The 25,446-nt window shown below is 41.3% G+C and overlaps 1 protein-coding gene across 7 annotated transcripts in view; it reads right to left on the minus strand.

Annotated features, from left to right (window-relative positions):
• Nucleotides 1-25,446, minus strand: part of MEIS1 (Meis homeobox 1) — a 107,861-nt gene that overhangs the window by 9,313 nt on the left and 73,102 nt on the right. For all 7 annotated transcript variants that reach the window (XM_038133796.1, XM_038133793.1, XM_038133794.1 and 4 more), the window contains one exon: nt 13,343-13,419. In XM_038133796.1, the coding sequence (XP_037989724.1) occupies nt 13,343-13,419 (77 nt within the window). The remainder of the gene's footprint in view (nt 1-13,342; nt 13,420-25,446) is intronic.

Here is a 25,446-nt window from a genome sequence, read left to right on the forward strand (position 1 = left end):
TGTTTTTCCTAATTTTTTCAAGTCAACCTTTCCTTGTTCTTTTCAGACACACGGGATTTCACTTTCTACCATGTCCCAAAAAGCAAGAAAAACCCAGCAATTCCACCTGCATAACCCTAAAAGGGAGGAGGAAACCCTCTTTTCTCCCATTTGCATTTTACTAGGATGTTTTCTCTTAGGCTTCTCGCCTGGGATCTGTCTGCAGAGGTCACGGGCAGACTCCCTGGTTGGTGCATCGCTGGTCCCACGGGTGAGCTCCAGCTCCAGCCCCAGCCCCGGGGATGCAGCAATCTGCCTCTGCACTCTGACCTCCAGCTTGGCCGCCCTCGCTGCCATGCACAAGTTTTGTTTCTTCTCAGCAAGAGGCTGCATGGCTGGTGATGACAAAAGACTTATTTTAGTTGGAAATTGGCTACAATAATAGCAGCCAGAGAGCAAGGATTTTCAGAGGGTCACCAAACCCTCCGAAAGACACAGCTCCCTAAGGCTCAGGTTACAGCCCAAGTGATATTTTCCGCACGGATCTGTTCTTTTTCCCATCCCCTTGTATTTCACTTCTGTTGAGTGAATAAAACAAGACCTTCCTCTGCTGTCACGAATTTCCGAAGTCACCTTTGCTCAAGAATTGACAGAGCGATTGTGGGGACTTCCAATTTGCAGTCTTTGAATGAAATTTTTCAGGACCAGCTGTCTGAAAGGAGATGCTGAGACTTCACAGTCTATTGAATTTTTCTCTGTCCCTAGCCCTCCGAAATGAGGAGAGTTTCACACCATTACTGACTTTTGCTACTTGGAGTCACAGGCTGCTCCCTCTCAATATTGTCCCAAAGCGCTGCACGCCAGAAGTCCGTGTTTCAGAGCCAAGAAATTCCTGAAAATCTCTCTGCCTCATTTTCTCCTTGAACTCCTTCTAGCAAACCAGGCGTAAGAAGAATGAGAAAGTCCACATTACCTACAAACCCCAGTGCTAAAATCTCTTATGCCCCTCTGAAGAAAACCAGTATCCCTAGTATCCCTCTTGACAACAAACAAATCATCATTTTTATAAAACAAATCATCATTTTTATAACAGATGCCAAAGTCAACATAGCACTTCAAACTGGCAAATAATTCACTTGTAAAACCAGTTGCACTCTTTTCTGCATAGTGGGATCCTTCATTTATACAGCAGCAAAACAACATTCTCTATTCAGCACTTAATTCCTCAATGCTTAACAGGTTTATCTCTAATAAAACCAATTTAAATGGAAAGTATGCTATAAACCAAGATTATTACACTTCAGTAACTACTTTATTCCTTATTTTAACATATTTTCATTTTTTTCCCTGTGTCTGTTTTCCAGAGTTTTAAAAGAGTCAGTTAAAGAAAGGAAAAAAAAAAACATACCAACACAGAAATTATTTCACCGAATACTTTCAAATGTTTTAAAAACAGCCTTGAAAATAGCAAACTGCCTCTGTAATTATGAACAGAAAAAATAACTGCAGACTTTTGAATGGTAATCACATCTCCCCATCCCTAAAATGAGAAATAAATGTTAAAAGAGTGCTTACTGCTGTTATTAGAAAGTTCTGATCCTGAAGTCAGTTAGTGAGCTTAATGACCTGTAACTACCAGTCATTAGCAATCCATGCTCTCTGTACTCCCTTTATTTGTAAAGAAAAAAAAAATCCAAGACACTCAAGAAACTTTGTTCAATTTAAAGTCAAATCTTATGAAATCATGTTTGGCAACTTTTCTTGGTTTCTCCTCCTCCTCCTCACCAAAGACAGTTCAGGACTGCAATACATAATTTACAACACTAAATGGAGGTAGGGAGGGAAAAGAGTACAAGGGCTGCTCACCGCCCACTCCAGACACGTAATATTGGAATATACTACAAAGACAGAGAGTCCATCCATCAGGAGCATCAGAACGGTCTCCTGCAAGCTCTCCTCTTCTTCCCTCCTCTGCTGGCACAGCACCAGTGCCAGGGGCTGTACATAGGGCTGAGGGGTGTTGCAAGATAATATTGGAGAGTGAATTAAATAAAATACTATGCAAAAACTAGTGATGAAAAACCACTAATTAGCTGAAAAAATGTGATGTAAAGCACTAATGAAAGCCATGTGTGGTTCTGCAACTTAGTTTTAAAAATAGCTTCTGACTTCAAGCATTACTATGTGACCCCACCAACGGATTCATGTTGTGCATTCAGAAAAGTTGCTCTCAAACAGGAGAGTGCTATCAAATCTCTATCTAAACCAAGCCTGCTAATGCAGGGAGCATATCGAGGGCAAAAATAGAAAGCAGGGAGATGAGATCAGGTATGTGCTCCTTGTAAGAGAGCTGGCTATGCCCTACATTTTGGCTGGCCCAGCACGCACCAGCTCTACCTTTGGCCACCTCCCCTTCTCCCAAGCCCTTAAGCTTGGGAGCTTGGCAACGTTCCAGTGCCTCATCACACTCACAGGGAAGAATTTCTCCCTAATTTCTAAAGTAACCCCACCCTCTTTCAATTTAAAGCCACCCCCCTTGTCCTATCAGTACCAGGGCCATGGGACAAAACGCAGACATGGTGATTGCCTTGGGGTAGCAGTGAGCCTGGTGGTGGCCTGTCCTCTGGACACAGAAGGGATAGTTGGTGGCTTTCTATTGAGGTGGGACCCTCAAGCTCCTGGCCCTGCTTCTCCCTTGGCCCAAAAGCTCCCTTAGCTCCATCTCTCTGCAGGGCTGCTTGAGGAGTCTTTCTAGGAGAGAGCTGGGCAGCAAACAACTTTGGTTTGCAAAATTTTGCCTGTTCTCCAGCAAGATGGAGCTAAGGCCTCCTTCTATATATTTGGCTAGTTCTGAATGAAAATTATGGAAGGGACTTGCTGGGGAGGAGTGAAGAGCAATTGTGCCTGGGGAAGGGATCCCTGGAGATATGTCTTCCTGCTCTGCCCATCTCCTGTGCTCTTCTACATCACAGGTGAGCTGCTGTTGGCCTTTCTGGTATGCTCTCCTTCTCCTCCTCCTCCTCTTCTATCCATATATCCCCCTCAAAAAAGCTTAGCCAATGTGGAACATTTCCAGTGAAAATCCAGATACAGCATCCTGACGATGCCAGGGAGTCAGAATAGTGTTGCAGGTCTTGGCTGCACCGGGGAGAACTCTCAGCAATCTCATTCCCTGATCCCACAATTCCCTCGGGGTGCAAAGCAGATGTAAACTCGCCCTCAGCGGCCAGATGATGTAAGGGGAAATCTTTACATGGCAAAGCGCCAGCGGAGCTGACCTCCCGTCTCTTCCCTGCTCCTAAATCCCAGCGCAGCTGTACTTTGCTGATCTCCATGAGCCACAATTAGCCTTTAAGGAATATGGCAAGGATTCATGTAGTAGAGCAGCACTAAGGCTGCTCTAACTCCTGCCTGGGACAGCACTGGCCCCCATAGAGTGGTTGAGTAGACAACACACTGGCAGACAAAATCTTGACTCCCACAAAAACACTTGTAACAGAGGGCGTGCAGGCTCTCTGAGAGCTTTGAGAGCAGCCCAGGCTGAGATGCACATCTCCCAGTTCGGTGCTTCTGCACAGCTCTGAGAAGGGTCTTAGCATCAACTTCCTATCTGATCCTTCAGGAGAACTTCTCTGGACTCTGTAACTTGGGTCCTGACCTGGTGCACACCAGTAGTGCAACCCAGCAGCTTTTCTTCAGCAGATCACATCAAACCAGCAAACCAAGCCCCATTTGATGGCAGGGACTAAGCTGGGAATGGGTGACAGCTGATAGTAAAACACTGGCTATTTCTTTGAAAACATTGCTCCCTATTTCAGCAATTTAATGTCCTCTGTCTACTCAGCATAACCTCTGTTTTAGTGAAATGTAGAGCTTGTGAGAAGTGCCTGCATGATCTCTGAGCTTGGCTTCTCATGGCATACAAGTGTTCTAAACACAGGGGGTCCTCCTTGAGGTCCAAGGTTTTTCCATACATCAGATGGTGAGCCTTGTCCAAACAACTTTTCCCTGTTCCCTCCCTCCCCACCCCACATACAGCATGGGCGTTGGAAGCTGTGCCTTGTCCTCCAGCCCAAGCAAAAGAAGAGAGGCTGCTCCCACATCTGGCTGCTGGTTTAACATGTTCCCACTCACTGAAGGGTGTGAGAAAGGACATGTCTATGCTCCTGGATGAATCCCTTCATACCCCTCATCCCCAAAAGGCAATGAAGGAGTATGGAGTAACTCCACACCCAGTCACCCCACACCAGCTCCTGCAGCCTTCAGGAAAAGAAGCAAAGCCCAGGGTGGCCAAACCCAAACTCTTGACAAGTGTCTTTGGGAGAAAACACCCTCAGGGCCCCCAAAGAGAAAATATATGGGACCAGTGTTTTGCACATGAAATAGGCTTTGACATCATTCTGGTCTATACCTTAAGACACTGGTTTGGGGTGTTGAGGGAAGCTTTAATCCTGTGGTTGTGTCTTCCCCACCACAATCAAGACAACAAATACAGGCACATTGATGTATTTTGTGTGATGTGGGCACCTGAAAAACTGGTTTGAATTCTTTTTTCCTTTTTTTTCTCTCCCCAGAAACCACAAAAGATATAGCTCTGAGTCACAGCCAACCTGAAAAACAACCCCCCGCTTCTGAACAAACTCTCTGTGCCCCAAGACATCCCACTTCAAAACATTGTTTTCTAACCTACTAATAGCCTACTTTGTAATCTACTTTATCTAAACATAATTTCCCATTAAGTGAAGTGATTAATTTTGCTTCTAAGCCTACTACTGACAGCATTATATTCAGGGCAAAAGAAAAGACACACTCGGAAAACAACACCAACAAAACACACACAGGGAAGTCAGAGAAATGTTGAAGATCAAAAGAATTTGTGAGACAGGGGACAAAAAAAAAAAAAAAAAAAAAAAAGAAGCTTAGGCATCAGCCCCCAGATGGTGCAAACCACCTTTATAACCCAGGTGGAAAGTCAGACATCTCTGGAATAAATCTGAATTCAAAAGCAGCTATTGGTATCAAGCTTTATCCCTAGCCAAAAAAGACACAAGGACTAGAGTGCCTGGGCAAGGGAAAAAAAATAACCTATGAAACTGTTACATGACCTAGATTTCATTGAACAACTGTGGAAACAATATTTTTTCAGCATCTCCTGCTATTTCTTTTATTTTTGAAAAGTCAAAGAAAAGGCAGAATCCTGGTTGGTGCTAAGGCTGGTGTAGCCAGCCATGCATCACTTACACCAAAATCATTCTAGGGTAGGCAGGGCAAAACACACACCCTCAAAAGCACAACCTCACCCTGCCCCTCTGGCTGTGTCTCATTTTTGATACGAGAAAATTGATTTAACCAGGAAAAAGGCAACATTTGCCCCATTTTTACTATTTCACGCTGAGCTTTCAACCAGGCAGTTTGTTTCACGCAGGCGCAGCCTGGAGCAAGCGACTGACTTAAGAGCCAGAGGGTCTCTGAGGGCACCTTTCTCCACGTGCTGGTGTTTCAGTTTGTGATGGTTAATCACTCTACACCAATCTCAGCAACTGTTGACACAACATAGGTGGAGATCAGGTCTGTGCAAGCACAAAATACCAGAAAGGCAAACTATATGTAAACACTCTTCAGATAGCTATGACAAAAATAGACCAAAGCCTTACTTGCAAAGCAATGATAAGCCATTACTCTCCCCTTCTGTCTTTCTTTTTTCTCTTACACTGAGGGCATGTAATTTTTTTTAAATATATATCAAGGATATTCCTTGCACTAAAAAGAAACCAAGACCTGAGAACTGTATTTACAAAGACAGTGCAAAGCACTCCCCTTGCTTCCAATGCAGCATTTCCACAACACAATAGTGTCCTGAATGGGCACTTTTTAAAAGCCAAACTCTTGTTTTGATGGTGCACACTTGAATCTCAGTATTTTTAAATAAGAAGAAGTAAGCAAAGCATTCTGACCCCTCACCCTGATCCTGCAGAGCAAAGCTAGAGCAGGAGAGGAGACAAGAGCAAGTGGAAAATGTTTGCACGGGTGCTATTTCATCTTATTTCCCTGGCACCTGACATCACATTTGTTACAGAACATTAATGCACCAAATAAAAAAAAGTTTGTTGAGTATTAGACCACCCCAGAAGAGGGGAAAGAGATTTTTTCTTGGCTGCATATTAACCTTTTGCTAGTCAGGACTATTCGCAGGTAAACTTTGTTTGCACTGTTTGATGCTCTGCAGTGGGAACCAATGTTACTTCCTCTCAAAAAAAGTATCTATGACTAAAATAATACCAGGTTTTGAAGTTTATGTTGCTCAGTGCTCAGGGTGTCAATAATTAGCTCGTCACTGTTAGCTTGGACCAAATGATTTCACATTTGCTTTTGAAATAAATGGTGTTTTCTTTTGGTGTTTTTTCCTAGTCTGAATCCAGGGGCTGTCAGAGCAATGGTTAGAAACATCTTTCCTTGGTGCTCCTGAATGGGATGACCCTTGTTTTAGGGAAGTTTGGGGGGTGTGGAGACTGACAAGTCTGGACTGAACAAGAAACCCAGGGTCTATTAGGTCTCCATCTTCTCCTCCGCCTGAAGTCCTGGAGGCCAAGGAGAGCATTTCCCCAGGAAAACTTTTTACTCACCTCCTCTGAGCATCTGACCCCTTTGGAAAACACGCACGGCAAAACCATACCACTGCCTCTGAAATTGACTCACCAAACCCAAACCCCCTATGTTTGAACCACTGTGCTGTACTTTAAAATGGCTTTACTGAACTAAAAAAGGAAATTCCAGCCTAAAATCCAATGATCTGACAGTACCTGATGGCTTTACATTCACAGCTCTTCCCCCTGTAAGCTATTTGCTCAGCTTTTCTAATAATACCTTGACTGCCTGGCAGCTCTCCAGGGCTGTCTAAGGCAATATGCAAGCTAAACATTATTTTTTCATCTGATTTCAATATTTTCATATGAGTAACTATACAGGATTTTACCTAGTGAGTATTCCTGATTGCTGTAATTTAAGAGCAGAGAAATAGACTACAGATGTAATATTATTATTACAATTGGCATTCAAGGTGAAAGGCATAACAATTAGCTAATACTTAGTGAAAACATAAATGCAAAAATCTGCTTGAAAAATTCAGCACATGGTACATTTAGAACAGCTAATTTACCTCACACATTCTGAACTGCTCAAACGATGTAACAATTCACCCAGCAAGATACTTTTAAAATTAGTTTTCTTGATGTTTTGAGGGGGTTTTCTTGGAGGGAGATGATTTTCATCCTGAAAACACCTACTGTCTTATTCTCTGGAATATAAAACAATATTTATTTGTCAAACCCAAAATATATACTCTTTCCCATTCCTATTTTTTCCTGCTTTTGCATGTATTCCCATTAACAAAATAGTGTTTAAATAACAACTGTATACATATTCTAGAATAACACAGAGGAGAAAAGTAAATTTTCTCCAAAATCTGATGGTAAAGTTCATATTGCTGAAGTTGAGAGGCTAATTTGCGAATGTTTTAACATTTACAAGTAAATAAGTACTTGTATTTACTATATCTGATTACTGAGAAAAGTATTTGTTATGTTCTTACACAGATTGAAATTGCATCTTGACCTTTTCTCATTTAATCTGTTTACTGCAACAAAAGCAGTAAAAGATACATCTGAAAATAAGCAGATATCTTATTCTCCAAGGACTAAAAATCCTTGTTTGTGATGTGCTTGGCAAACCAAATATCTTCTCTGTTTTTGTAGTCTACAATTTGGTAGGCAACAGGGGTGAAAATCTAACCCTGCGTATAGGACCAGCACCTGCTTTTGCTATGCTCCCTCCCTGCTGGCCTCCTCCCCCACTTACATCCTAAAAATAGTGCTTAAGTGGGACTAAAGTGGTGCACTGGTCATGTGCTGGCCTTTTGCTCGGGTGAATATCACCCTCAGTGAAGGAATTGAGCAAAGATGATGTCTACGCTAGATGCCCAGCCCCAGGAAGGAGCTGTTCTGTCTCCTCCAGGGGTCTGGAATGGGGCTAAACACATGGGAAACACCTGACAACAGTATCAGTTAGATTTGGGGGTGTTTGGGTGTGCTTCTGATGCACCAAACCCTTGGTATGCTATGATATAAAAACCACAGAGGGAAAAGAGGGGTCTGGGACTGTTTCCCAAAAGGTGGAGAGTTGAGAGGCCATTCCACTTTCTGCTGCCTCTCTGTGGAGGGGCAGGCAGGGGCTTTCTGCATCTGCCCCATCTGCATCTGGTCCCATCTGCACCTCTCCATCTGCATCTCCCAATCTGCATTCCCCCATCTGCTCCATCCTTAGCCCCACCATCTGCAAGCCAGGACGAGCAGATGGAAAGGACACCCTTCCCAGTAGTGCTCCCCCTTCATAGCTGGGTTCTGGGGAGCTCTCCCCCGCAAGAAGTGCAAAATCATCCTGTCCCCACCATGCCATCCTGCCTGCCCATGCCATGGCAAAGCACTTCCTCCCCTGCCTCATGCAACTGCTGCAGCAAAGCTCTACCACTAGTCTTACCCAGAAGCAAAGAAATGGAGGCAGAAGGAAATTTCCTGCTGGAGGAGAGTTGTGAGGAGACTAAAAGAGTAATAAATTATTTCTGTGTGTCTATGCTCTGAGCTGGCTGTGCTACATACAGTAAGGTGGTCAGCTCTTCCTATCCCAAGTCCATCTCTGATTAACCGCACTCATCTTTGGGCTGGTCTTGGAGCCTTTTTGAAATGTCTGTTATAAGAACAGGCCAGGGCATTATAAAATAAAAAAAAAATCTATAGGTTTTGACAAAGTTGAATGACTCAGGCAGGAAGAAAAGATAGCCAGTCCTGGTTCATATAGCCAAATACTGTATTGGAGAAGAGGGTTCAGCTCTGCTGCTTCTTAGACTGATTGAGAGCTACTGAGTAAATCATTGACACAAAACTTTCACTGTAAGTTACCGATTTCTCACTTCTCCATACATAACAGTGGACATTGGCGATGTAAGACACCAAGGCATTCAAAACATGGGAGTTTCCATGAAACATGAAGTTTCAATGATTGTCAGACCCTAAATGAGAACAAATTGCTGTAATTCTGAGTCACCTCACAGTCCCAGACCAACCCAAAACTTGCGACTGTGCTGGACCTGGACTTCTATGAGCCTCATTTCTTCCCCTGTGAACCAGGACAACATTTTTCTTTCTCTTTGCAGGGTAACTGTAAAAATACCATGCAGACCCACAACCTTGTATGCATGTATAGGCACATGGAGGTCAGGGAAGGACTCAGGTATTACAGCAGTAAGTGAGTGCCACAGGAAAGCCCAGCAGTAATTATTAATTCCATCTTCAAGCGCGGTTTGAATACAGCTCAACAAACGAAGCACGGAAGAATGAGGGCAAGATAAAATATTGACTAGCTGCTCTAGCATTGTCTGGGCTGTGCCCTAGATAGCACAAGGGTACTTGGAAAAAGCAGAATGGAAACACCTAATAAAGGCTGGTGCTTTAAGGATTTGAATTCTCAAATTTTTTTTTTTTTATAATTTTAATGCAGTTAGATGCAATACTATTTAGAGACAATCACATTAAGACATGCACATATAGGGAGATTATATAGGCATATTGTTCTACAAGTATACAAACATCTTATCTGTGTGCACCAAGAATTTTCTAAAACATAAACAACCATCCAACACTGAATGCAGCCCCAGGTTAGAACTGCTCTCTCTTCTTCATAGACTACCACCAGTAATTATTTACCATTAGCTCTTAATGGGAAGGGATTCAGCTGGGATGTAGTAAACAAGAAAACTGTATAGATTGTTCAATATAGCCTGACTGGCTCTCAGCTGAGGTAAGAAGTGATTGGATCACACCTGGATATTTCAATTAATTGTTTTCTTCACCTGGGAAAAGCACCTTATTAACCTGTACCTGTTCAGGTCTCCACCATGTCCATATAGACATCATACAAGTGCCCCTTCTTGCTCATGTTACTGTGCTTGGAATCCTAAACTGCTGTGGGGTTAAACAACAGATACGACAGAGACCTGAATGATTCATTTATACTACTGACATTTGAACTCTGCTATCTTCCTACCTTCCATAGATTTATTTTTATTTTGCAGCAGGGTAAGGTCTCCCTGTTCCCACAACAGAAATATCTGACTGAGGCAAAAAGATGGTCCTAGAAGGCAACGCTGGTGATTCACAAGTGAAGTTGTCATGTGGGGGAAAAAAAAAAAGAAAAATCCTCTGTGTGGATTATTTAATTACTTTAAAAAATAAAATAACCCAATGAAAAGGGTCTTGGTAAAAGGACTGTGGTATTTTTAAAGACATGTGCCCTTTCATGGATATATTTTCTGGCACATCTCACATCATCATCCCATTCCTGTGACTCCTCCATCATCAACAGGGGTTATGTGCTTCAGCCTAGGGAGCCCCAGCACCAGGGCAGTCCATATGTGAAAATCAACATTTTTTTTCGTTATGGCAGAAAACTGAAGTATGCAACCAGCTTACACTGAAAAGGCATTCAAAATATGACAAAAAAAATTTGTTTAAATGCTTTCAGTCTGCAGAAAACAAATACTCTCTTCACTGACTGGTCTGTGGCAAACTTCTAATTCCAGCCAGAAAATCCAGCATTACCAGTCTGGGCTAACGACCATGCTACCAGACATGAGTTTATGTTTTTCATGCACATTTCATGTATTCCCACATGCTGTGTTGCTGCCAATAATTTATGACTGATCTGCACCCAGCTTGCCCTTCAGCATTTTATTTAATCTCTGCAACAGTGATTTACAATGACTCATCATTAATACAAAAATGTACATGTGTGTTAACAAGTTTGGAAGAATCTAAGGAGGAAGGCAAATTTTTTGTGAGTTCTGGCTGAATGACTTATGAGCCTGCTTAAGAAAGGCAAAACTACCCAGAAATTGTATGTTAGCTCTTCCCTGCAGCAAAACATTTAGGTAGGAAGAGTTTCTTGTGCACACTGCTTTAGAAGAAAAGGGATCCAGCAAAATGTTTGAGAAGGTTGCTCCATAGCCCCCAGGATTTGGGAGATGATGAGTAGCTCTCTGGTCACCTCATGGCTGGGCATTCCCTGTGCAACCCGCACACTCAGCATCAGCTTCACAGTCTCCTTGTTCCTTAGCATCCATTACAAAAAGCAGGGGCTGCATTGCCATATTTTGGCATCTCTGCCTACCACCTGTGATTTAAGAAAGCCCCACTGCCTCTATAGTGTTAAATTATTGTGCCTCAGGGGAGAGAAGGAGAATTGTCTCAATAATTTATACAATTGTGACACCACAGCAGAATTACAGAACTCGCTCAAGTAGAGGAAGTCTGCCCTACATCCACAAGACTTCAGTTATAATGAATTTTGACCTCCTTTTTTTTCCTTTGTACATAAGGAACTTGTAAGAACACACCTGACGCAAAGCCAAAGTAAAAAGTCCTCATATTCGAGGAGAGACGGGTACTGAAAAACACTCTGGAAAAAAAACTGAAAGAAAACCAGAAGGTCACTCTGGAGAAATTCCACCACCTTTAGTTGAATCCATCCTATGTTCATCATCTTGAAAGATTTTTTTTGAAGGACCATTCCAAATGGACACATTTGTTCATGTTGAATCCTGCACTCCCAGACCCCGCAGAAGCAACACACCTGTTCTCCAACCCATTGTTAAACAAGACCCTGATGAGTACCCACAGCTTCTCAGTGGGCCAAAGCACCTATTGCTAAACTAAAGGACAACCATACAAATTAGGGTAACACCTGGATAGAGGCTGGAGAATGTAAAGTTGAAGTAAACACTAATTTCTTCTGGCTGAGCCAAAATACTGTGGTTGCACTACCTTATAACACGTAAATTTTATGGTTTATGCCTTTTATTCCTCCATTTTAAATTAAGTATGTTTGAAGCATACTTCATATACACTAAGTATTTGGTATTTTCCTTTATTCAGCATCTTAAAGGGCTTCAAAAATTGATCTCCCAGGGCTGCTGTGGGGTCACAGAAATTGATAACCCTTACAAGCTATGCTTATGTGAGCCCGCCTGCGTCTCCCAGATAGTGCACTTTGTAAATTAATCCTCCAAAGGCAAATATATTGTAAGTAGCTTGTTATCTCTAAAGTACTAAATTGAAGAATACATGGGATTATATTGACAGAAATTACATTTTCTGTAATGGGGTTTAATATATCTGAAATCTCTCCCATAGGCTCTTACGCTCTCTAAGAGAGGAGGGTTTGTTAATGTAGGTGCAATGGACATCAAGACCAAATTTATTCACTAAAATGGATTAGGCCATGTAATCAGAGCTTCAGTAATAATAATCTCTGACACTTATTGAACAGGAAAAAAAAACAACCAACTTTTGTCTGCTAACTGGCATTCCTCCCTCCCTTTTCCCCAGCAGGCTTGCTGTTTGCCTTGACCATTTTCTGGGTATTACTTCAAAGAGGATAAGGTTTCCCATCATAAACACTAATCTAAAAATATTAGGACAATTAATTAGATACACTTAGTTTTACAAGGTATTAGATTGCAGTACACTTCAAGTATGACACTTGTTCTGCGATAGTGGGAGGAACCCACATTTTGATGCAGTATCAAAGGGTAATAAATCAAACATTTTTTAAAAGAGGTTTGCTGCTGCATGATACTTAAATCACGGGTAACTTTCACTGGTTGCCTTCACCACACCCTGACAGTTAGCAACCCAAAATCCACTGCAGAAACAGCACTTGATCCTGACTTCGTTCAAATGAATCACTACTATAACAGAGCAGGGGCTCCACCAACCCTTTGCTGGAGCAAGTAAGTAAAATTGCTTCATGCTGTACTTCAGCAGCAAAGAACCAGATTGTCCTCTAAGTTCATTCATAAACTGGATTTTGAAAACAAACTGATAAAGAGATTCAAGGGTGTCAGTCAAAAAGAAAAACCTCCCTAACTACAATATAAAAATCATGGCAGCAGCCCCAAGTAATAACATGCCCAGCAGAGATGGGACCAATTGTTCCTGTTTTGTCCCTGACATCTGAACCTTTTCCAAGACCAATTCCTGCAAATGTATGTTCCTTCCTATTGAAGAAGAGATAAACTCAGCCAGAAAGAGGACTGGTATCAAATGTGAATACACTGAGATCTGGCCAAATGATGGGAAAATAAAATACGGTAGCAAACCTCATACCTTCACATCTGAAACCACTCACCTGGTTATATCCCTTTTGTATCAATGAACTTTTGGGGAGGGAAACAACAAGGGCAAGGAGAGAGTCCTCAAAGGAATAGCCAGAGGGTGCCAGTAGCCATATAGAAACACAAAGGAAAATTACTTACCAATTGTTCACTTGAAGTATAGTGAGCCCTGTGTCTTGTGCCAACTGCTTTTTCTGCTCTTCTGAAGGGTAAGGGTGCTATAAGACACCAAAATAAATACAAACATTTAAAACAATGTGGGGTTTTTTGCCTACCTTTTATTTTAAATTAAAAAAAAACCCAACAAACTACAAACCAAACCAAAACAGAAGCGTGACATCTATGATTGAAAGGTGAAAATGCTGAGGTGGGTCACTCTTTCATAATTATTAATGGGCTACTACATCACTTAATTAATGGCAGTAAAAGACAAGCTAATTATAAAGATTAGTGAAGTGGAGAAATAACTGCTTAGGATACTGACAGTACCTTGATACTTGAGAAAGATATTTGTTGCATTAGTTGAAAATTTTTTGTACTTGTCTCAAATGACCGATTAGAGTAAAAAAATTTATTCTTTTCTCTGTTTTGAACAGAACAACAAAGAATGTGATAAAGAACTTCTCTGTAAAACTAAAACACACGGATGTTTTCTGAGATAGTGAAGGCAAAACTTGCCAGTGTCCCAAAATAACTGGCAAATAAGATCAGCATCCTGAATATCAACATATGCCTGTTTTTTGAATACAGGCCAACGCAAGGTCAACAATCAGCACATTTTTGTCTGACATTAGCATAGCTGTGCTGAGCTAATCCTAAGAGACAGAAAATAAATACTCCTTTAATTGAAGATAATGTTATATTTCAATCGTAAGTTTCTTGTGAGAACTTGATTTGCTTTCTCAGAAAATTTGCTTCTGCATGAATACAGATTGCTTAATAAATCAACAGCAAAAACCACAACCAAGTCTGAAATGTAGAAATATCATTTCTGTCCTTCCCATCTATGCAAAAATGTCACTGCCACAAAAGGAAATGGCCAAATACTGAAAATGTAACAGTTTCAAGGGAAAGTCCTGTTTTGAGGAACTGGTTCAGCTCCTCACTTGGATGCCCAGGTCTCAGCACATTCTAATTCAGGCCTGGACTCCTGCAAGGTGCTTAACAGCATTTCAAGAAAGATCATTTGATATATGGTAATAACTGGTTAGTCCTATCCCAACACTATTTAGCAGTTGATTGTCACCAAGGATTTATGTAACACATTCATCCATTTTTTCCCCCAAAAAATTCCCTTATTCTCTGGATGTATTTTTCAGCGTAAAATTACATGAAACTGAAACCTTGCAAAGCTTAAGAATTTAAAACCTCATAAAATCCCATAATCTTATTGGTATTATACCTATCTGACAGATTTTACATATTTTTGAAAACAGCATAGTCTGACTTCTCATGGCTATGTTACATGCAAGTATCACCTCACATTACCAAAGAGATATTTTTGTTGGAGCTCAAGCAACTTCTCTTAACTCAATACATCAATTTCAAAGCCCACCACCATGGCCATCAGCTCCAAAAGAGACTTTTTATCTTTTTTCACTCAAAAATGTTGAGGAATTTTCAACTATTTTTAAAGTACTGTTCTCTTGACAGGAAGCTCACAGATGGCCTGCACACCTGTAGACCATCCTTTGTATTTTCTGTGCATACATGAAACAGCTCCAGAACTGTAAAGTGAAAAACAGAGGGAAAGAAGTGTCTTCTTTTTATGGGCAATTTGCATTTTACACATGCAAAAATACAGCATGTATTTTACTGTCTGCTTTCTACACGTGTCCATCCACAACATCATACTCATGTCCATCTATCTGAACACAACAATCTTCTTCCCTTCAATGAAAAAACCCCAAACCCTACAGAGATTATTTGTAACATTTTCATCTTTACAGCTTACTTCTCATTTCATTACTTTGTTATCAAGCGAGGACAGAATTATTCTTTTTTTTTTCTTATTTTGCTTTGCCACCTTACATGTGATCTAATTTTAAGTAATTGAACAAACTGTGTCTAATTTCATGCAGCAAGCAATAATTACTAGACAGCCTCTAGCTATTGGAATTGAGAAGTCTGTCTCCATTAAGCAATTTTCAATTGTTCTGGACATTTTTTTTTTAATAGACAAGACTGGATAAAATTAGTCATCAAAATAATATTGTCACTGTAAAAATAATTGCTTTAAAAGTCCCAAACCACAAATTCCTCAAATTGTGGTATGTCTAAGGTCATCTGATTTTTTTTTTCATATCCTAGTACAGCATAAACTTTTAATTTAATGATAAATTGCCATAATCACATGACAGCCTGGGATTTCACACAGCTAATCCCTCTTAGCTAAAGGGTCACAATGCGGCAGGCTTTTTAACTATGATTCGGTGTGGCTTAAAGTAATCTTAAACACTAAGCAACATTATTATATAAGCTTTCTGTGGATCATACAAGTTGTTCCTTTGTAAACTAAAAATAAAATAAAATAATAAAATGACTTGACAAAGAATCAGCATGCCACAGGCTAGGTTGCTATAAAAACATTCAAAGCCTTGCTGCATTCCCACCCACAGGGCTTGGAAGGCCTGTGCTACAGGCAAAGGCAGACATCACATTGCAACAGAGAGAAAGAGGGAAACCTTGTGAACTGCCATTTTATTAAGAAATAGGAAATTCAATCAAAACTGTTGCTGTTGGTCTTTACTCCACCTACACAAGAATGACTAGTGTCTTCTGAAAATTTTCTGATGGCTGTTTGAAGGAATATAGACAAATGCACATTGATATGGATATATAGATTGTGTGTCTATAGATTATATTTGTATGAATATGTATAAAACATATCTTAGTCAAATGGTTAAGTTTAAGGTAGTCATGTGAAGAGGAGAAAGATAGATTTGGTCCTTATGGGTCCTGTCCAATTTGAGATATTCTATAATTTTACTAAATGTATAAATATATAAAGAAGAATGACTAAAACCACTGCAGTGACTCCAGCTGACAAGTCCACCTATTACTCTGGATCACTTTGGGATATCAAGGCAAACTGTTCAATAAACAGTGACTTGAGACCTTTACTTTGTTGTGTACATTAGCTCCTACCATTATCTCTTAAAAGCTTAATTATTTGCAAACAATTGATCAAGATGGGAATTGGAGAAAGGAGACACTGGACCACCGGGAGAGCTGCAATGCATTAGGAGAGCAAATAGAATTACCTTTAGGTCTTATAATCAGAATTAACGATTGGGACCGTATGCAGGGCAGCATGAGAAGCTGTAGTGCTCACGCTGGACTGTTTTCCATTTGATCTGCATTAACACCTCCAGTGAAAGCCATAAAACAGTGATTACAGAGGGGAAGGCTACCCTCCTTCCCGGAACCAGCCCAGCTTGTGTATACTGGAAGACTGCAGACAGGCTTTCTTGCCAAGGCCAGAGCAAAAGGGTAAATCCAAGGGGAAAAACAAGTAGAAAGCAGGCAGGTTAACAAAAAAAACCAAACCAAAACCAAAAAAGGACTTTAAAGAAATAAGGTTGACAACAGATAAGGGCTCTGAATTTGGATCTGATATTTTCTGATCAAGCCTGCTGCTGCTATAGAGCTATAGAGCAGCATCCACTGAATGATATGAGACCTTGTGCTTTCCCCTTTCCATAAATCTAGCACTGAAATGCGGATTGTTTGGCACCATTAATGTGTTTTTGAGGCTCTGTGGTATTACTTTTAATAATGACTTAGTACAGAAAGTGATTGCTTAATAACACCATCAAAGTCTGCATGCAAATGAAAATTATCCCTGGGGGTTTGCCCAGGGTAATATGAACAGTTAAAGAACATTTGAAAAGGTAAAAATAGCTATGCAAAATATGAGTCAGAGCAGTCATTTTAGCAGTAACAAAGAAATCAAAGTGACAGAGAGAAAAATTTAACTTTCCATCGTATTTTCTAGTCACTGTTTTATGAATGGTATTTAGCAAGCAGTAGCTTTAGTAAAAGCCCATTTTTAATGCAGCTTGAGAGCATTTTTAGCAAAAGAAACAATAAGTTTTTTTTTAATCACCTCTGACTAGAGATGGTGGGTAAAGTCTCCATTAGGTACAGATGGAACGCATCCAAGGTTGTCTCTTAATGCTACACCTTGTCCAAATGTACTCCTCTCCTCAAATTTTCCACCCCAGGCAGCAAATGCAGGATGCCAGGACAGCAACAGACTTTATGTTATCTGTAACCTGGCATCAACAGCACTCCCTCCCCTCCTCCTCCACGACAGCAGTGCATCATAATGGTGCCAGAAAAATGGGAAAATAATCCTACCCTTCTCACCCCTCAGATTACTAATTCCTCACGGCACCGAACCGGCTCAACACCACGGCTGCCAACCAGCTCTACTACAGGAGCGAAGCAGCAGCAATCCCCGAGAGAGAGGCTGTATGTCCTGCTAGGAGGAGCCTGTGGCAACCATCCAGCACTGCCCTAATCAAGGCAGTGCCGTGGCTTGGCTGAGCTGTGCCGGTAGAACCATTTCAGAAGACCTTTTATCCCCTTCCTCCAGCCCTCTGCCTCCTCAAGAGCTCAGTGTAGTACACCAAGGTGAGACAACCTTGAGCTAAACTCTGGTAGATGATGGAGAGAAATCAACCCCTTAAAATTTATGCCCCAGAAGTGTTTATTAACTGTTTTCTAACATCAAAATAAAAAAAAAGAAAAAAAATCCCAACACTGATTTTCTTATTTCTGAAGAGAAACCCAGCCTAACTCAGTATCCAGAATAAAGCCCACGGATCAGCCCTCCAGTGACAAACTGTACATTGACTTTATGCTAAACTCTGAATTTTGCTTTACTCAAACTTGTCCAGGGTTAGCTAAGGTGGCAGCACAGCCATTCGGGTCTCTCCCCTTCCCCAGCCTCCTTCTGTCTTGCATTTGAACTGTTTACATTAATGATCAAGTTGATCTATGAGAAATTACTATTTTTTTAATATCCATAATGCTTTCCTATTGTCTCTCAGCTTTATGAATTAGTTTTACTGTTGCAGTGAATGCTTTTTTTGTCTCCTGACTGCACATTATCAAAGGGACACTTTGTGCCTTCCATTTGCATTACAAAAGCAGTGCATGGTGTAGTCTAAGAACAGAGCTTGAATTTATAGCAGTCGAGTCCTAGATCCTCACACATTCTGGCCTCCTAAAGAATAATGGGGGTTTCTGCACTCAAAAAGTAGCCAAAAAATGGTTGGATCACTATCCATAAAGTTATAAGATTGCAACCTCCTTTCTTCACCGGCCACTGGCATGTTGAGAGGGAGCGACAAAGAGAACGCGTGGAGCCCCCTTGCCTATTTTGCAGGCTGCCTGAATAGGTTTATAGACCATCCCTGTGACCTGCTTTATATTCAGGCAAGGCTGTAAAAAGTTGCCCAGTTGAGGTGACCTGCTAGGGAGGTGGAAGAAGGAAAAAACTCAACTTGGAAGCTGCAAACTCGATCCCGTTTATCCCATGGGATTGGCTTGCACATTGGAGGAAATACTAAAACACTGAGAAGGAAGTTGTTTTACTAGAAATGCATCTCTGAGGCTGGGAGGAAAAAAAAGCCTGTGCAAAGTAGTGAGTCAGCCGGATAATGCTACTGAAGTGTGAGCAGGCTTCGGCATTTCAAGCTCCTCGTTGCTTTTTCAGCACAGCAAGAAAGCATAGTCCATATGACATTGTCATGCTGCAGACAAAGCCAGCTTTTTCCTCTTTCAAAAGAAAATATTTCCTCAACTTATTGTAATAGTTTAATATCCCCGTGGTAAGGCCTTTCTCGTAACATTACTGTTAATAAATCCTGGGGCTGCCAGTTACTGAACTGCAAACTATGAACACAAAATCAACAGATGATCTTGGTCTTCTGAAGTCAAAAATGCATCAAAATATGCAATGTGACTAGACGCTGCATTGCTTTGACTCACCTGTATCCCTATGGTAAGGCCATTAAGCTGCTGCTTTGGTCTTTTGCATCAGCCCACCCCTATGAGATGGGCTCTGAGACACTGCCTATTGCTGCCCTTACAAAAGGGTTTGCAGGCTGCTTTGGCAACCTTGCCAAAAAATAAAAGGTGAGGAAAGCAGGCAGAATCTGACTCTCCTAAGGCAAGTGCAGGGTATAAAAGACAGAGCCAATAGCCCAGAAATTTCAAAATCTGAATGTGTGTTCACAGCTAACCTGATTAAACAGGGGCTGGGGTGGTTTTGCAGGCAGAGGAGGGGAGGACACATTTCCTTTGTAGGGGTTTACATGGAGGGAAAAGAGGTACTGGCAGCAGTGACCCTTTTTAATGAAGAAGTTATGCTGGGGGAAAAAAAAAAAGCTTCTCCTTTTTTATTATTTGCCCTTTTGTAAATAATTTTCTTGCAAGAGTTGTCTGTGAACAAGTTTTGGCACTCACTAACTGTGGATGCCATGGGACAGAGAGAGAGAAACGGCAAGCATTTCTCATAGCGGCTTGTGAGAATTTTGAGGGAGCTGCAAAGACATGATAATTTGTTAAAATAAATAATTAGCAGGTGGTGTTTATCTAATTCTTATTTTTCTCCTTCTCAAGGACAGTGCGTGAGGAAGATGTTTTTGTTAGTTAGCCAATCAAATAGAATCTATCGTAACACTCTATAAAAACCGTGCGGTTCCTTTGAATAAAGGCTTCTTGTTCTTTTGTACAAGATTGCCTCTGTCTGTTTCTGTGTTTTCCATTCCACGAGAGTGACAACTAACATAAATATCCTTTCCAAGGCTGATGGAGAGACATGGTATGGCTTGGGATGCACTGCCAATACTTCTCTGGTGGCCCCATCAAATTACTCATAATGTGAGCACTCATTAAGGAAAAACATTCAGATCATCCCTTGCACAGGATATTACAGAAGTCAGAAAATGGAAAAACCTTTTAACTCATCTAATCCATCTCCTGGCTGCTACAATATTATTCCTTCCATACCATATATTATTACCCACTGCCTTTTCCAGTTGAGCTTTAGCTAGTCCAAGCAATGGTGCTTCGGCTATTTCCTTTTGGAGACACTCTGATAGATCTCAATGTTTGGAGTTTACTCTGGCTCCTACTGGTTTTCAGTTCAGGCCAAGCCTATGCAGACACCATATCTGGGTAACTGAGTGGAGCTTTTCTCATGTTAAACATTCCTTTGGTGCCTGCATATATGTGCACACAGAAACACACACACACACAGCTTGCACATACACATTTACTTTGCTTAATACACTTAAGAAGGGATTTTTTACTCTAGCACCAAGACTATTTGTGCTAATGTGACATGGGTGATGCCCTTTTGCATCCTCTGCCATTTTTCTTTATTATTGTTATTAATTATTGTTTTTCTTTCACAGACTAAAACTAACCAAGGACAGGGAAATGAGAAGAAAAATTGCATCCAAAAGATTTGCAAAATTCTCCTCAATGCAGCACACAGCCAAAACTATGAAACACTACAGCCAAGCGACACCAAAGGAACTGAGGAAATGCATCATCTGACTGCAATCGCCTTAGAGCTAAAATTCACAGCCTTGAAGCCCAGCTTTTCAATTAAGCCAACATCTTTATCAGACAGCTGTGAAAAGGCAGGAAGGCAAACCCCAGCCTTCCCTAGGTGAGCAGCTTTTGGGAAGGAAGGAAAAATATCGCCGGCATGGCAAAGGAAATCCCGACTACCTGATAACTCTGTAAAAACACTGCTGTTGTTTTTAGGGCCAGCCTAAGACAGATTAGCCCAAGTAAATATATCCTAACCAGAAGCCTTTTCTCAGCAATAAAGTCACTGTCCTTATCTACCTCAAATGACTTTCAAACAGGTGGGCTCGGAAATAACTCTACGATCTCTGGGAAACATCAGTGCCAGCAGTTGTAAGCCTGCAGAGTTAAGCCAAAAGCTTTTATTTGTGCTTTTTCCTCTTTTTCCCAGGCTGTCTTCCATACATCTGGAGCTTCCTCTATAAGTGAGGGATAAAAACACTCCCCTAAGCCTCCATCCCCTACTCTACACACCTGTGTGATCAGGTTGATGGAGGGTTGCTGTATTCAGCCAGATACCTAATATAAACCTAAGGATTTCGGATGGAGCAGGAGCTTTAAGCAGGTTTCCCAAGGTGGTAGCACCCTTAGGGAGCAGCCACCAAGCAAACTGTTTCCTGCTAGGAGCTTGAACTCCTTTTTTCATGGAGGGACCAAGCCATCATACAAAGAGAGTTCAAGGCATCCAACACAACAAGGTGCCAGTGGTTCAGCACCAAGATGAGGGGGGTTACATTCTATTTACATTTTCTATTTGAAAACAAAACAAACAAAAAAGAAAACTACCACTGAAGAAGGAAATGAAAAGATAAAGCTGCTATTTTGCAATGCTGCTTTGTTGGCATGGAAAGTCCTTGAACAGATGCCCTGTCCACCATTAAATATTCACAACATATCCTTGTAAAAGAATAAAGACCACTCAGCTTATAAGCTAAACTACAATGTGTTCTTCATGAAAAAAAAAGAAAAAGAGAAAGATGCATTTAAAGATCTGGGAGGAAAAAAAAAGAAAGAAGGAGGGAAAAAAATAAAAAAATCAAGCCAGGAAAACACTGCTGTTCTCTGAAGAAGCAGAGACTCTTGGAAGTAGTGCACATTCTCTGGCGTTAATTTTCCCACTTAAATTACAGTGATGCTGTAGCCTCATCTCATTAGAGATCATTGTCCCCAGTAGACAGTTGTGTTTATGGGGGATTCTTGCTGTTCCACACCTGCTGCTCAGGTTGCTACGTGATAAAGCCTGCATACAAACAGCAGTCTTGAGGTTGCTGGACTGCAACTGATGAGCCCAGGCTAATTCAGGGGTGATTATGTAGTTTACTGGACCACTAAACCTCTTTAAGCTTGTAATTACTGCCTATTTGAGTAAAGAACATTGAAAAGCAATTCACTGCATCATGCCTGCCACAGCTGGAAGCAGGCTGCCAGCAGTCTGCGGGGACATTAAAATCTACAGGGACTGGGATTCGAGCACAGCTCCCAGGCACTGACGGCAGCACAGCCAAGTGCGTTCACATTCCAGCTCACCTTTTCTGACCAGGCGTGCTATTAAAGGTGCAATGAAAACTATAGAAAAGCAATAAAGATGACAAATAACGGGACGTAATTGAAAGAACTGCATTTTAATGACTCTCCCCCTCTTCCCTCTTCCCTTATGCTGGCTAAAAAAAATTAAGCCCTTTTGTCATGACAAGAGAAGGGAAAGAAAAGGCCTTTTGCAAAAGGGGAAATGCAGTGCATACAGGTGTTTCTGTTTTGAAGGTGGGGGTTTCCCTCATGTTTCAATGCTCAACAAAGAGCAAGTTTACTTGTAAAGTGAATACACAGTAAGTCCATTTACATATTTGGCAGAAATTATAATGCAGAGGCATCTTAATTGCTGAATCTTCATAAAATCCCCTCATTGAGCCTTCATGAAACCCTCCAAGAGTATCCCAGCCCTAAACCATCACTCTGAAAAAGAACTCCACCCCATGCAGCATCACAGCAGTCCTTACAATCAAGACAAGACTGTGGGTTTCTTTTAATAATAAATAAATATCTCTCTGATTCTATTTGCCTTTTGAATTCTGACCCACACTAACCCTGCTTTTCAAGTCTGCCCCTGCAGCTCTCAATGAGCAGGAAGCTATCAAAAAGGGCATCTTGTTTTTTTGCATAATTAGCAGTTTTGGGAACAGAGTCTGGGGAAAGAAGAGCAGATCAAATGGGACCTATGACACAGGCAGAAAGGTTGGTAATAGGTATTTTTACAAGTGAGTAAACAAAAGTCTGGAGAGGATTGCTCCAGCAGAGCCAGAGAACAGCACTGGCAAAACCAGAGGGGTGTTGGCAGCATCACCACTGAGCCTCAGCACCGCTTGGCATTGCCAGGAGCTCAACCAGCTCCAGGCAGCGCCTGCCCATGGGGCTCCAGCTGAAGAGCCAGGTCCTGGGGCCCTCCCATCCTCCAGCCCCTCCACAGCTATCCCTGCTATTAGACTGCCATGTGTGAGGTCTAGCAATGGGCCTAACGAGCTGCCCGATTAACTAACTGCATGAAATGGGCTTTAAAGCCTCCTAGGATGTTTGGAGATGCAGAATTCATCAGTGTCATTTCCCTGACCCCCTAATAACTGCCACAGCTGCCTGGGAGAATGGGGTGTGGGAAAAGGCAAAAATAAACAACCAAAAAAAAAAACCAACCAAAAAACAACATTGCTATTGATACAATTAACCCCAGACTGAAGTAAATTTAAGAGATGGGGTCACTTTCTCTTCTCATCTAATAAATTGCTTTGTTTTACAAAACATGGGCATGCCATCTGTAGTACTAATCTCACATGTATCTAGAAAGGGAAAGGGGGAAAAAATCCCCATGCATACATGAGCAGGTACTGTGAACAAACATCATCTTTTAAAGGAGAATGTAAAAGCTTTCAGGAAGTTTATTCTTAAAAAACATGTAAATTCCCAGTACAACAATCCTCCAGCTAACCCTATCCAAGCTCCAAAGAGCCACAGGCTTGTGCGTTTTCAGCTATCACTCTTATTAATATTCATTAGGCAGGGCTACTTGCATTTTCATAAGCTGCGAAGGTGGCATAAGAAACAATCAGAATTCTTTAACACACAGGCATTATCAATTCAACATCTGCCAAAGAAGAGTGCATACAGATCTGAGGTTGAAATTCAAATGCAATTTACCTGGGCTAGAGCTGGGCTTCACTTTCCAGCACCCAACCAGCTATTTCAGTCACTCTTATTTTATCCATCCCAGCTTTTACCTTCCCATAAGTTCACTCTCCATTATTTTTCCCTTGAAAATAAGAGTCCCTCATAAATTCTCCCTTCATTCCTTAGGACAAATGAGTTCTCTTCTGCTAAAATAATCCAAGTTCAGCGCAATTGCATACATGAACAATACAGACAAGTTTTAACTTACTAAACTTGACTAAGCAATTCTGCTTTCTGGCTAGAGAATTCATTTATCTACACCCATTTACTGTGTGAAATCCCTTTGACTGGCTTCAGAGTACAGGCCTGTACAGAAATCTGCTTTCTGACCAGCCTGGCCTTAAAATTTAACTCTGAGAGATGAATGGAGAAGTCTCCAAATGAAAACAATTGCCGTAATTAATCATGTACCCAACTCAGCAAAGAAACAAGTCTGATAATGCTAATCAATTTCAGAATGAAGCAGATACATGTTCCCAGGATATTTCTATGCACAAGAATGTGCACCCAAAAAAAAAGTGCAATTTAGATCTGGTGAGAGCTGGGAAAAGGCACATCACAGTTCTCCAAATTTCCAGATTCAACCCTAAATTAACACATAATTTCCTACAAATTCACTATGCATTGATTCTCGTCCTTATAAAAATGTCATTAAAAAGGTTTGGACCAGGAGGTGACTCTTCCCTCTTGGAAAACTTCTTGGACCAAGAGGTCTCCCTCATAAAAAAAAATCTTTTCCCCCAAATTCAAAGCAGGTCTCTACCAATTTCACTTGGATTTCAAAAGCCTCCAAAGACCTGACTGTATCCTCCCTCACAGAGGGTTGGTGGAACCAAGCTTATCATTTCAGTGGAAATATTCATGGTGTGAGGCATTTCCCAGGGGCTGGTATTGGCCAGCACTTGGGGATGAGCCCTGAAATGGCAAAACTGTCTTCACCTGATTAACTTTAGATCCGGCACTTAGCTGCAGTCAACACGGCCAAAGCTTGGGCTGCCTAAAGGATATGTCCTCAGCTTTGTAAACTGAGTTCCTCAGTGGGCATCTTCTATGGGATGATGAATGGATGAGGCCAGGACAGAGGTTTTTGGAAGGGGCTTTTCAAAAACCCAGAGTCAGCTGTAAGCAGCCAGTCCCCATCCCTACCTTGAGTATCCTTTTCTTGCCTTGTCTCTTTCAAGGTCTGAGTACATCAAGCACCACATGCATGCAGATGCCTTCACAGAAACTACAATAAAATAGACAATCCACATATTTGGAAGCAAAAGTGTCTGAGGTGGCATGTTTCAGCACGTTTTTGATGTGATGGCCATTAACAATTCACAAGAATGGAAACAAGATATAATAAATCTTTTCAATTCAAGTTCAAAAATCCCACTCTGCTTTCCCCCCACCTCCCTTTCTGAAAAAAACTCACT

Source organism: Motacilla alba, chromosome 3 (genome assembly GCF_015832195.1).
Source record: "Motacilla alba alba isolate MOTALB_02 chromosome 3, Motacilla_alba_V1.0_pri, whole genome shotgun sequence".
Classification (NCBI taxonomy): Eukaryota; Metazoa; Chordata; class Aves; order Passeriformes; family Motacillidae; genus Motacilla; species Motacilla alba.